Source organism: Helianthus annuus, chromosome 2, assembly GCF_002127325.2.
Source record: "Helianthus annuus cultivar XRQ/B chromosome 2, HanXRQr2.0-SUNRISE, whole genome shotgun sequence".
Taxonomy (NCBI): Eukaryota; Viridiplantae; Streptophyta; class Magnoliopsida; order Asterales; family Asteraceae; genus Helianthus; species Helianthus annuus.
This window is the reverse complement of record NC_035434.2, coordinates 122,477,219-122,492,437: the sequence shown is the minus strand read 5'-3', so window position 1 is coordinate 122,492,437 and position 15,219 is coordinate 122,477,219. Positions and strand designations below refer to the sequence as shown.

Below are 15,219 nucleotides of genomic sequence, written 5' to 3'. Positions count from 1 at the left end.
TGATTTCTGAAAGGATTTTGGTTTCCCTTTTGAGGTTGAGCTTGAGATGGTGTTGGAATATAGGCATTTGGATCAAAAGGTCTTCCAAATGTTTGTGGTTCAACTTGTGGTTGTGATGGAACAGGAATATAAGCGCTCGGATCGAACTGAGGTTGAGTAGTACTAACTTGAGGTGGAGGTTGGGGTGTTGGAATAGGAATATAAGCCCTCGGATCAAAAACCGGTGTAGGAGCTGAATGTGGAAACGGAAAGAAGCTCGACATTGGATTGTTATTTGTGAGTAATTACTTGAAACACCAAATGCGAAACCCAAATGAACGACAAGGCCCAAACCACCTTCCACGAAAAAAACAAGACCACGAAAACAGAACCATGTTCCGTTGAATGATTCACCAGCCCAGTCCACGAATAACTTTCAAATTATAAACCCACTAACTATTAATTTTTACTGACTTTTATACAAAGAGCCTTGTCCACTAACTAATGATGAACAAAACAGCTAACCCAAAGAAATGGTTGTTAGGCCTATGAAACTAAAATGGATGAAGAACCTAAAAACAAATGGATGATTTTTTTTAAATAAAAGTCAACTAAAAATATAACAGTCAATAATGGTTCACAATCTTTCGTGGGATGAGGTTTTAGTGATGCAGTACAAGACTAAATACTAGTTTTTTTTTTAATCTTTGGGCTTTACAAAACAGAGAATTATTTAGAGACCCAAATTATTTTTATGCCCAAATAATTCCAACACTACTCGACGAAACAAGAAAAATTAAATCTGGTTGATGTAACACGTGTTTGACTTGGGCTTCTTGGTGAAACAAAATATTGTTTTTGGGCTTTGTAGTTGACGAAAGAAAAGGTCTTGTGGGCTTTCTAGTTGACGAAATGAATCTTTGGCCCAAGATTCACAACAGAGCCCAAAGAGGAAGTTGGCGAAACAGATTACTTTTAAAAAGGGGGGGCCAATCGACGAAACACAAAGATTTTCCTTTATAAATATATTTTTTTAAATAATGGGTTTTGTTGAGTTTCGTTGACTAGTAAAATGAAAAGCAAACAAAGTGTCAGAAGATAAAATGAAAAGCAAGGAAAAGATATTTCACAAATCTTATCTTCTGACACAAACCCTCTATAGTCAAACCATCATCTTACTTTATCAGATTTTTACCAACTAACCATCATGCATGTGACACAAATTTCAAACAATCAGTATTTTAATCAATAACACTTTAAGAACAATATCATCAAAGATTCAGATCAAACATACAGATATTATCAAGAACAGTTAAAGACAGCCAAGAACACTATGAATAACTGAAAAACAGTGGCCAGATTTTTCACGGAATAAATTTTCAGAACAAGAATTTGCTTAAAACTTTTACTAAAAACTCGATTTTTATCTTGTGAACGAGAATATAATAAAGGTTCTTACCAAAACTTTGGCAAACAAGCAAGTTTCAAGCTGATTATTGAACCTCTTTCCAGAAAATATTTAAACTTTTCAAGAACAAAAATCTGGAAAAACAATAAAAACCACTTGATAAAACACAACAATGTTTGGTTTTAAACAAGGATTAGAGCCAATGCTCTGATACCACTTGTAGGTCCCGTTTTTCCGGTGGATCGATAACGTAAACCTATCCTTGTTTATCACAAACACGGTAACGGGTGCGGAATCCCCGTGACGGTGCAAACCAAACAAAGTGTAAAATAAGAACACGTAACCAAAAGATTCAATATCTATTGATTAGGGATGAGTACAACCCGAAACATATACAAACAATGTTTACAGAGTTTCACTAAGTCTCACAGGTCTCTCATGTCCAAATTTCACACAGAAACTATGTGACCTATTTATACTAAAACAGACACAGACTATGACGAAACAGAAAAATAACTCGGCGAAACAAACAAAGTCGACGAAACACATTCTGTTTCGTCGACATACAATTTAAATCTTTTCTTGTTTCGTTGATACTAGTTTGACCCAAGTTGATGTTACGGCCCAGATGAAAGTTGAGGCCCAATGTGAAGACAAAGCCTAAATCAATTCCATGCACGTTGAATATGGCAGTTTCTTTGAAACTCTCATTTGACCAAGGTTCATGACATCACTATGATGATGTCATGGTGATGTTAGCTTGTGGCGCTCCGTGCTTCGTGTGTCGAACTCTGGGGCGCACTACGGAGGAATGTCATGACGTCGGGCTTGAGCCGGACCTAAGCGTGTCGAAACCAAGTCGTACCGAGCCGAGTCGAACCGAGCCGAGTCGCGTCCACATAAAGTGTATCAACAGTAAAAAAAAACGTTAAAAGACTGTTTGTTTTTTAACGTATGTGGACTTAAAAAATAATCTGGTGATGGTGTACGGATGGTGGTGGTGGGTGGTGGTGCTGGTGGACGGTGGGTGGTGGTAGACGGTGGTGGTCGTGGGTGGTGGTGGTGGGTGGTGGTGATGGTGATGGACGATGGTGAGTGGTGGACGGTGGTGGTGGTGGTGATGGACGGTGGTGGGTGGTGGGTGGTGGTGTTTAACCTTCTGCAGACCTTAAAATATCTTAGAAGAGGTTGAGCTAAGTGTGCACTAAGAAGAGCTCGCGTAGACGTTTTTTTATAAAACATCTTCGGAAAAGCAAATAGTCTGCAGATGACAATGTCTGCATGACGCAGACAAAAGAGGTTGCGCAGACCGTTTTTAGAAAAATAAACACCACCTAATGGACATACACGCCACATACAGACGAGGCTGCGCAGATGAATCAAACGTGAATACTTTGAAGAAAAGTATTTTTACAAGTGTGTGTGTGTTGGTCGGAATTTACTAGAGCCAGGAGAAGGGTTCTTACACATGAACCCTAAAACTCACAAAATTGCTCAAAAATCAAAGGGGAAATCAAGCTAAGAATTGGGGCCTTAACTAAATTCGTGATCACCTAAGCTAGAAGATCACAAGGTATGTCAAATTTTGTAATTTGGTGATGTTTTGAATTTATGATGAACACCAAAATTGAAATTTATGTGATGAATGTTGTATATATGAGTGATATTGGGTTGAATCTATGTTTAGGAACAAACCCTGGATGCAAACTTGTAGAATTGTGCCATAAACTAGTGATTAGTCAATTAATCATGTATGAGCCAAGTGGATTTTGACTAGATAGTAAAGATGATGATATGCATGTGCTTAGAATCATCATATTTGATAATTGGAGCAAAATACTTGAGCAATTTATAAGTTCGAGTGAATGCTCATATGTGACTTGAAATGGGTTTTGTATATTATGATGAAATTAGTGATTTTGTTCATATAAATAGGTATTTGGAATCATGATGTCTACTAATTAATATGTAGAACTTGATTATATTAGATGTTCGGTTGAATGTCTAATGCTATGATGAAACGGGTTTTACATGTAGATAGAAACATTTAGTTCTTGCTTAACAAATGAATAATTAGCTTAGATAATTGAGAGCTAAGTTAAATTGGTGTTAATAATAGCATGAACTTAGACTTGAAAAGTAGTTAAAATTGTGGCGTAAGAATAATGCCTATCGGATACTTGACAAAGTGCTTAAAGGTATTGTCGAGTTTCATAATATAATCACTTATGCTAACAGGCAGTTTGACCTTTAGAAGTCAAACTGACCAAAATGAAATCAAACGGTGAATTTTAATGTAAAATTCGTAAGATGGAATAGTCATAATTAATGATGACTAATCTAACCGTCTTACAAATTATGATGATAGTTTGACACTTGACAAGCTAGGTGGACGCTTGGAAAGGAAGCGTGTCAAACGAAACAAGTGTGAAGGAAAAGCGTGTTTCGAATGCAAGGTAAGTAAGAGCTTACACCCTTTTTATAGTATATATCAGTTGTGTGTATTGAAAATGAATAAAGAAAAATTACTAATAGAATTATAATGTTCCGACGTAAATAATATGAGTCGGAACAAGTGAAAATAGTGAGAAACCATAAAAAAATGGCAAAAAGGGTAAATTGGTAAATTAGTCATGTAACGATGAACAAATAAGAAATCTTCAAACATTACGTTATGATGTAAACCAGAATGGGTAAAAAAGGCGAGATGGTAACTAGATATCATCTCATAATGGAATATGGTCATTCGGACTAAACAGGTCAAATGACATTGGTAAAATCATTTGACAATATTAATTGATGATCGCTTGTTTAGTTTTGTGATCACAGGGAATAACGTATGTTTGCGTTGCTTTAACTAGAAAGATTTAAAGCAAAAGATATGTAAACGGGTCAATGCTATGACCCGAGCCAGGTACGCATAATTAGATTTGTAGTTAAAATGGTATTTTTGGTCAAATATTTAGAGAAAGTGCTTCGTCGTAAAATGAAGAACTAGAGTTGACCAAAATGCCATTGATGGCTAAATTGGGCAAACGACCCGAAGGGGTTGTTTAGGAACTTGAGTTATAATTGTGGAATCATTAAATATGAATAAAAGTTATAGACACGCACATTCGTGGGTAAAAGGCATAAAAATGGTCATTTGTGTGAAGTGACCGATCGAAGGGTAAATTTGGGTTAATAGGTTTGATATGCTAAATCCACCATAAAATTAGTTGTGGTTGAATATAAACAAACAGTTTAGATATGGAATTACGATGTATGAAATGAAAAGAGCTAGTTTTAGACTAAAATTACTTAAATCGACTAAACGGGTCAAAATGGATTATGCATATAGTTTGCGTACTAGTCGCATAATTCAAAAAAAAATTACGAACACAAGCTAAGGATTTTGGAGTTAGATACTTTGATGTATGTATTTTGGTTGTTTAAGAAACAAGTTGGTGGTTTTAAATACAAACGGGTAAAAATGTTGAATTTGAATTATAAGCCGAATGCTTAAAAATTTAGAATTTTATCAGTTCGGATGTTGAATTTAACTCCACATGATGGAGAATCAAATTACGGTCGCGTAGGAAAAAGAATCACGCGAATAGGATAAGTAGATCAAAAGTTATGACACTTTAACGTTTGGTTTTCGATTAAAAACATAGCTGGGCATATATGAAGGTCCCTGATACGGGCCTGCTGGAAATTGGACTCCCTCGCGGCACGCGAGAGAACACCTAGAAGCTGGCGCGCCACGCGACAAGGCGTCACGGCCCGCGACCGAGAGCGAGTAAGCTCTCACGGCCCGCGAGAGCTGTAAAACCTGGAAAATTTGTTTTAATTTGTTGTTTGATGCTATGACCTTGTTTAATCCTATATTTAAGTTATCAAAACTAACTTCTAAGTTGGTTTTGATCGTAGGAGCATATTAAGAGGTCCCGGATGAAGATCAAGCTAGGAAAATGAACCGAACACACCTTGTAGGATCGTTGTACGACCAAAACGAGTCGTTCAGAAGAGTTCTCGATCAAAACAAGAGGTGGAAATAGACGTTTTGATGTCGAATCAGCTTGATTTGCACTTGAAAGTAGTTTAATTGTCGTTTGTGATGATTTGACAAGTTTGCAGATCAATCTGGCACTTCGGCAGAGCTTCGCTACTGGAATTTCAAAAGTTACAAATGAAAGCCTAACATCACCTATTTATAGGATTTCCATTCCCCATGAAACTGACATGTCCATTTCGTGGGGAATGGCCATTTCGCATGAACTGGTCAATCAACACTAAAACCCAATTTCTTTAACTACTGAGCTCTCTGGTTTATCCTATCTAGATACAAGACTCGATACAAGACGAAGTCGACAGACATAAGCACCAACAGACTCCCCCTTGGATGTTGACGAAGTCTTTGGTGTCAGGTCTTCAGTATGACAAGTCTTCAGTCTTGATCAGTCTTTTCGCTCTCTCCAAAGTATCTGACATTGTAAGCTTCCGTTAATCTTTTCTCTTTCTCTCACTCATCAGCAACATCAGCTTTTGTCTTGATCACAGTTCCAGGATCAGAAACTGGCTCTTCTGTCTTGAGACTCCCCCTTTCGATAAGCTGGGATCGCAGTCTGGAACTCACAATCTGCAAAAACTCTACCCAAAACATAAGATTTTCATTTACAACAATTTTAATCTATGTTTAACCACTAGTATTTGAAACATTCAAATTTGACATTTCATTAATTTGAAACCATTTAATCATTTCTCATTTCAAACAAACTCTCGCAACCTGTTGTTCATCATGTTTAGCACTCGGAATTTTGAAAATCATCTTTCCAACATCAGTTGTCGAAAATAAGATGAAATGAAATCTTTTTGATTTTTCTAAATTTATGCTAAAACACAATCTTTTTGGATTTTGTTTTTAATGAAAAGCAGTAAAGAAATATTTACAAACAATATTTTTGTAAGTTTGTGTAAGAGGATCATATCAGTTTTTGAGACAAATCACTAACACAGTTGAGCTTTAAACACTTTAAGTTCTAAACGATTCACTTAGATTGTCAATATACTGATCCACTTAAATTTTCACACAAAGTTCAATTGTTTCGAGATATGAATTTAGTGTTTTAATGACTTAAACTTATTCGCGTGTACCACCTCAGAATATACTCTCGGATCCAGACTCCTATATTCAGTCTTACAGGTGAATGTACACTAATGATATCTGTAAACGAGTAATGCGAGACCATGAGAGCTCAGGCTATTGCTTCCGCAAAATCAGAGAGATGATGGCTCGTCTTTTAGGTGTGTCCCGTTTGGGGATCTTTTCTTCAACAGCACATGATTAGCAGTTTTCAATGTTTCATCATTTTTTTATGCTAAGGGTGAGCTTTAAGATTAAAGCAGTGCAGAGCATTATACGAGGACTAGGCTATTGCTCCCGCAAAATCAGAAGTCCTGGTATAATACCCCAGATATCATCACGTACAAAGACCTAGTATGTCAGAAATAGAAAGCCCTTCAAACAAGATTTCAGGGGTTACCTATATATCCGAGAGATGTTCCCCACGAGATAAGTAAGTTATGATATTTAGGTTTATATCTCGAAAACAATCTACTAAATGTATAAAAACCTACTGATATATCATCAGTGAGACCGTTTATCACATATTTATCTTTCCAAATCTTTAGCTTGTTGTGATAGTCCACTGATGTACAATCATTTCCTCTTTTTCTCAACAAAACTCATTTTAAATTTTTCGATGATTTTGGCTTTTAGATTTTATCATGTTTTTGGATTTTTCAAATTTTCAAAATTTCTAAATTTTTTACTCCCCCTAAAATCAAAAATATGTTTCAATTTTTGATTTTCCGGGAAAATTTGAAAAAAAGAAAGCAATAAACTGTACAGATAAAATGACAAACTGATGTAAATTGCTTCAAATCTCCATCCACTTGGCATAAACAATCAGATATCCCCCTGACAACAAACTATTTTCCCATAATGATTTCAAAACACTTAAGTTTTAATCAAAATGGTTTTTCCGGAAAATTAGTTATGTTTGTCTTTTCACAAACTTGGGGTTTCATCACCTTGTTCATTCATCCACTTGTAAAATTTAACACTTTTAAGTTTTTCACAAAAATATTTTTCAAGAAAGATGCCAATTCTTTCTCCACGATTACCAACTTGGGAGCTCCGGCAAGTCAGGATTTTAAGCAAAGAATACAGACACCCAAGCCTGACCAGGTTTGGGTGTAACCTGTTCAATTTTACTCGGGGTTTGAACATTCCTTTTTTGCTTCATAAAATTCTTTTACCCCTTTGGCCTTACCCTCGACCATTTTTCCAAAAATATTTTTCACTTTGCTATTAAACGCCTTTTCGACATCAAATTCTTTCTTTTTAGCATAGAATTGATTCGAAATTTCAACTTTTCCAACTTTTGATTTTAAATTTTCAGCCCGCAATGGTGGAAAGTTGTCATCATCCATCGGCGGAACTGAATTTTCTCCTTTTAGATCAACTTGTGGCTCCTCTGATTTTGACGATCAGATTCATCGCCAGAGCTATCATCTGAACTTTTAACAACCCATTTTTGTTTATTCAAATTTACTCTTCGTTTGTAAAAATGTTTCGAGTTTTCACCAACTTCGAAAGTTGAATTTTTGAACTCTTTGAAATTTTCTATTGGTTGTTCCTTTTTCTCAACACATTTTTCTTTCAATTTTGAGTTAGAAGAAACTCCCTGTTTTGTGTTGGTAGACTTGGACAATTCCAAGAAATATGTCTAACCTCTTGACATTTGAAACAGGTTCTTCGTTCAACTCTTGGTTCAGATTTCATCATCATATTCTTTTTCCTTTCAACGAGAAACTCCTTATTTGATTATCTCCAGAATGGTTTCTCATTCCCTTCTTCCGAACTTCCTCCTGAAACAAATTTAGTTTTTGGTTTATAATTTTTCTCATTTTTATAATTTTCTGGCGGAATAAAACCTAAACCTTTCTTTTTGAAATTACTGTTACGGTTTGGTTTCTTTTGAAAACCAGAACCAGAACTGTAACCTTTTTTCTTGTTCAATCTTTGTTAAACTCTTGAAGTGTATTTTTTTTTTGGTTTTTCGGTAAGATTTACATCTTTTATTTCAGAAATATTAATTTCTTTTAATTTGAAAACCTTTTGAATCTTTTCAATTTGAACACTTCTTATTGGAAATTTGTCATTAGAAAATAATTTGTCAGAATCATTCAAAGTATATGCCACTTTGAATGTCTCGTCATTCAAATTATTTTTAGATGTCAGAAATTCATTATTGTAAACCTTTTTAACTGTTTTGAAATCAGAGTTATCACTTTCTTTATCCAACACTTGGTCTACAACTGTTTTCACAAGTTGTGACTCGTTGTCGGTGTCAGACGGAGAAAATGTAACATCTATGCTCTCCGCTAATTCATTCTCTTCTGTCCTCAATTTGAGGTTCAACGCTTCTTCCACCCCATCTTGATACTTCTGAGTGTAATGATTCCACATTGGGGGTGGAACGTTTTTGAAATCAGCTTGTTAAGGAATAATCTGATCAAACACACATGACGATGAAATATACCTGATCAATTTCTTATCAACTCTTTCTATTTCAATACGCATCAATTCAAGTTCATTTTTCAAAGATGCGATTGTGTCCAGATGAATGTTAATCTCCATCTGCTTTTCCATGACAGTTTCTTTGAACAACTTAGTAGCTTTATCATTTTCTATACTTTCCTTTTGAATCATTTTGATTGAACGTGATAAAGTATCATAAGCTTCTTTCACATCATTAAGATCAAATTTTTACGTTGTCAGTATATTTCTTCAATTCTTGAAACTGTTTGTCTTTTTCAAGACAATCCATGCAGGGTTTTAAACATTTTTTCGCATGGTGTTTCAGGAATTGTTTCAACTTTTTCAAAAACCTTTTCTTGTTTATCAGTTTTAATTTCTGGTTTACAAACCCATCAGACTAAGACTCTGATTTTTCTCCTGATTTGATATCCAGATTTTCTGATTTGAACTCAGACTCCTTTTCGACTGACTCCTTTTCGATTGACTCTGTTTTGAGACACTTCGTTTTGACAGATTTCGTTTCCACAGACTCCGTTTCGACAGACACTGACTCTTGAGTTGCACCATTGGTCTCAGTGTTATCAGAAGATGTTTTAGATTGTTCTACTTCCTGCGGCTTGACCATGAGCGCTCTGTCTGCCATTTCTTTTAAAGTTTCTTTAAGATCTGCAAAACTTTCTTCACTCTGTTCATGCTTCCCTTCCTGAGCAACATTCTCACATTTTATCCCTTTCTTTTCTTTTGCTGCTCGTTTCTGCTTTAGCTTCTCCAATTTATCTGCAAAATAAAATTTGAAACTTTCAGGAGATAGTTCTTTTTGATAATTTTCGAGTTTACAAATTTCTTCACTGTCATCGTCACTCTCTTCATCTGACGAGTGATCAAAGATTGGTGCTTTTCTTGAAACTTCCTTTGTTGAAAATGGTTCTTCTTCTTCTTCTTCTTCTTCTTCTTCTTCTTCTTCTTCCTTCATAGGAATATATTGCTGAGATTCGTAATAGACATACGCCATTAATTCTTCATAATCCATGTTTTGGTATGAAAATTTACAAAATCAGAATTTCAAACGAGCTGATGGTTTGGAACAAACTGGAAACCACAAATCACACAATCTGAATCACACTCAAACGACCTGATTAACCTTCAAACGATCTGACTTGTACAATCTGAGATGAATTACAAACGACCTAACCACTACAAGCGATCTGAAGACCTATTAACCACTTCGTACGACCTGGAATAATTCCAAGCGAACTGGATCAACTCCAAGCGAACTGGCTCACACCGTATGATCTCTTGTGGTATGAAATTCCCGCGATCTGAATGATCAAAACGTACAACCTGGAACTATTTCATGCAACCCGGATAGTTGACTAACCGTGCAAGGTGGTTTGTTAATCAAATCATGCGACCTGATGATAACTTCAAACAATCTGAATGATTTTCAATCAATGCACATTCAAACTGACAGTATTACATGCTGTTATATGATTAAATTATGTACCGACAAAATTGATATTCATCAAATGCTGATTTGACTGATCTATCATATAGTGGACTGACTGACACCTTTTTGACACTAAATCCCAGCCACAACTATCAAATAACCCAATCAAAATGTTACAACGAATCAAAATAAACGAATGAAGATTTGATTTTGAACTTTTCTATTTTTAGATCTAAAACTTATAACATGAGTAATCAAATCAGATTGACACTTGTTCGAAACACTTCGAAAATCATTCGAAACACATCCAGCTTCACCGAATCAAACTGAAATTCAATTGAAATAGATCTAATTTCACCGAGATTGATCCAGATTTCAATCCGAAACAGATTGATTGTAGGATCGTTGTACGACCAAAACGAGTCGTTCAGAAGAGTTCTCGATCAAAACGAGAGGCGGAAACAGACGTTTTGATGTTGAATCAGCTTGATTTGTACTTGAAAGTAGTTTAATTGTCGTTTGTAATGATTTGACAAGTTTACAAATCGATCCGACACTTCGGCATAGCTTCGCTACCGGAATTGCAAAAGTTACAAATGAAAGCCTAACATCACCTATTTATAGGATTTCCATTCCCCATGAAACTGACATGTCCATTTCGTGGGGAATGGCCATTTCGCATGAACTGGTCAATCAGCACTAAAACCCTATTTCTTTGACTACCGAGCTCTGGTTTATCCTATCTAGATACAAGACTCGATACAAGACGAAGTCGACAGACATATGCACCAACACACCTCTCAATGAAGCTTCCACAGTTGTTTTTGTTTTGTTTTATAAAAAATGGATTACGTAAACACATTCGACTATGTTTTGGGATGTCGTAAACATGTTTAAATACTTATAATGTAAAAGTTTTTGTAAAGTGACATTTTTCATATAAAATGCTTACTTTAATGTTATAGTAATGTTAAAAAATTACTATGGGTGTTACAATAGATATGAGTTAACTGCCTTTTTAGTCCCTGTGGTTTAGGCTATTTTGTTAGTTTAGTTCAAAGTTTTCATTTTTCGCATGTGGGTGCAAAAAAGTTTCATCGTTGCCAGTTTAGTCCACTTGGTTAACTTAATCCATTATTGCCGATGATAGCCAGCCCAGCTGGTCGGAGGTGGGAGGGTTTACACCTTAGGGTGGTTCCCGCCTGGGCTAGGTCTCCAGTTCGATCCATGCACTCCACGAAAATATACCCCGTGACGGTTTAAAAGGAGGACACCGGTGTGTGGGCAGGGATTCGAACTCGGGACCCGAGGGTTGTCTAGGATTGTCTTCATCGTTGAAACACACCTTTCGAAAGAAAACTTCATCAATTATTTCTGTTAACGAAAAAGGTAATTAAGTCATTTTATATGGCCGAATTGTCTTTCTAGTTCACAGAACTAGATATAAAATGACCGAATTACCCTTCTCGCTAATAGAAAAAATGGATAAAGTTAACCCAGTGGACTAAAATGGCCCTAAAATGGCAACGATGAAATCTTTTTGGACTCAGAAGCATAAAATAAACCATTAGACTAAACTGACAAAGGTCAAACCACAAAGTCTAAATTGGCATCTATATATATATATATATATATATATATATATATATATATATATATATATATATATAAATTAAACTAGTTTATAACCCCGTGTATTACACGGGTTGAGTAACGAAAAATATAAATTATAAACCTGTATATAATCCTTATTAATGAAATGATTTATTTAGATAAATTAGTAAAAATAAAGAACAGTTATGTTTTCGTTACTTGTACATGTGATTTCATACTTTATTAGTAATTATAGTTTATATCCAAATAATATATTTTATCTTAACAAATATATATGGTTAGGGTAAAATAAAAACTTTTACAAGTTGTGAGAACTTAGAAAACTCAACCTTACAAAATGTTTTTTGAATTTTTTTTTACAGAGGGTGTGAATGAGCGGTTAGAAACTCAAAGTATTAAACTTTTTGATTTTGGATTCAAGTGGTTAAAACCACTAAAACATAGGGACTCAAAAAGTAATTTCCTATTAATTAAATTTGAAATTATACGTTTGATCTCTAATTATATTAAATAATATTATACTTATTATATTATTGGATACATTTATATTTGTTATAGATAATTATTATTTAAATTTGAATTTAGACGTTTATCTCTAACTATATTATTTAATATTATATTATATTTTGTGTATAAAATTAATATGTAATACTATTATTATTAAAAGAGAGAGAGGGTGACACGTGTACAAAAAGATTTCTGGTTTACTAATACATAATACAGAGAGATAAGGATACAAACAACATACATCCACGTACTTTAAATCCAACAAAAAAATAGTAAAAGATTGAAAGCACTGATATAAAAACTGAATTCGCAGTTTACTTTATATATTTTCAAAAAACCCTTCATTCGAATTACCTCCAGGCAAATGGAAACCCTAGAAGATCGATCCAGGAAGGCAAATATTTCACTCCTAAGTGAAATCATCAAAGAGATCCTCTCTAGACTCCCCGTTAAATCCATACTCCGATTCAAATCCGTCTCTAAACCATGGCTCTCGTGCATCTCGGATCCAACATTCACCAAACTCCACCTCACCCGCGCCTCCGCTGCCCATCGTACCGCTTTATTCATCTCTGCTTACGACGATTCCACCCGTAAACTACACCTTCTCTCCGCTCCTCATGACGGTGGACCCGTCACTCATCTCATGACACTGGACAACGCTTGTTCTACTGATTTCACTGAAGCCGAACATTTGAATGGGTTAGTATTGTTTACTAGCATGAAACCCTTTTCTGATTACGATCATGCTCAGGTTTTCGTTATTAACCCTAGCACGCATAGTATTTTTAAACTTTCTTATCCGGATTTTCTGATAAATGTAAAAGGAGTTGTGCGTTACTCATTTGCTTTCAATGAATGCACCAATGAACATAAGATTTTGATGATGAGGATATTTTTTGAACCTACAATAACAGAGATTATGATTTTCTCTTTGTCAAATTATTCTTGGAGAAAGATCTCTCCGATCGCTATGGATCATCCTGTTGGTTGTTTACCGGGTCACTTGACACTCACAAGAGGTAGTGTTTGTGTGAATAGTGTAATAAATTCAACGATGTTAAGCTCAAGCTCGTTAAATATTTTGAGGTTTGACTTGCGGACAGAGAAGCTTTCAATCTTCAGCACTCCTATTGTGCCTAGAAATCAATGTATCCTAAAAATCAATGGTTGTGTAGGAGTTGTTTGTCGTGATCATGTGGTGGAAAGCAACAAAATGCATATCTGGATATTATATGACTTTGAAACTCGTGTTTGGGTACAAGAATTCATTACATTCCCTGAGTCATTGATCAAATTAACTGGCCCTATCCTCTTCCCGTTAGAAGTTAATATGGACGAGATCATCTTTTACACGAGCAAGGTGGCTGGGAACGTGATGAGCGTACCAATCTATAACTTGACGAAAAGATGCTTTAAATCATTAGAGTTCACTCTGGGTCATCAATTTTCGTGCCCAAAAACCGTGAAGTTCAATCAAATCAAGTATTATGTTGAAAGCATGGTGCCTTTATAGAGGAACATAACAAGACTAGATGATCCAATGCAAGTTCATCCTTGGGCATATGTTGGTTCTGCTTCATACTTCGCAGTTTAGGTTTGCATTTTGTTGGTCGCTGTTTGATGTATGTTCTTATGCAATTTATTCTATTAAGTAGTATTTTACCAACCCAATTAAATCTATAGTTGTTGAACAATTATTGCTAAACGGTTAAAATTATGCTATGCTTTATGGGTTTCCAAATGTCCTTTAAACTGTTGCTAGCATCTTCATAATTTCGAATAATTGCTCATTGACTACAAGAATTATGCTATATATGTTTCTGTAATACAAATATCCATTTTGACTCCAAGCTGAACTAAATGGATATTTGTAGACTTGAAATTCTGAAAATTGGGATCACTTAACTTTATTACCAAAGGACACAAACCTTACCTTACCTTAACGAATAAATAAACAACAGTTCAAACTGATTAAATCTTCTGAGGTAACGTCCTGCTGATCATGAAAATCGTCATCGGTCAACCAGGTTCAAGATTTGTTGTGTGAGTATCGAGTAACTGCTCGAAAACATCATTTAATTCGGACAATTTGGATAAGATTTGCTGACATCTTTTTGTTTCTGTGTTTACCTGGAGAGGGCATTACTATTATGGGTCTATTTAGACTTTTTATTTAAGCCTATTAGACTATGGGACATATTGGATTAAATATATGTTTCAATGGGTTCAAATGGGTAAAAATGAAATAAGGAAATATGGAGAACAAGTCAAAATGGGTCAAACAAAAAAAGGCTATGGATCATTATGGGTAGCTATAAAATGAGGCAATTCGTTTGGTTTTCTCGCCTCATCCTCTTCACCTAACAGCGACCACAATTGAAGCTCTCGTCCAACGTTTCACAGCTAGAATGGGTGAGAAGACATTGTGATATGTGTTATTGGTTTTGTTTCATGATTCTGATGTGTTAGTTTGCTTGAATGGAATATGAGTGAGAAATTGACTATCCATATTCTTTGTTGTTGAAAGAGTTTGATCATTGATGATATATAAATCAAATTTGTTTGTATACAGTTAGTCATATGCTATCTTTAAGAATATTCATTGGGGGTTTTTCCTTCATTCTGAATGGATTCATTTATAGAGCACTGGTAGAGTTTGGGTTTCTCTTAAAC

At 35.1% G+C, this 15,219-nt stretch overlaps 1 protein-coding gene across 1 annotated transcript; it reads left to right on the top strand.

Annotated features, from left to right (window-relative positions):
• Positions 1-12,907: 12,907 nt before the first annotated feature.
• LOC110897030 (putative F-box protein At1g53370) lies at positions 12,908-14,059 on the top strand. Its single transcript, XM_022143973.1, has one exon. The coding sequence runs from the start codon at positions 12,908-12,910 to the stop codon at positions 14,057-14,059; it is 1,152 nt and encodes a 383-aa protein (XP_021999665.1).
• The last annotated feature ends 1,160 nt before the right edge of the window (positions 14,060-15,219 follow it).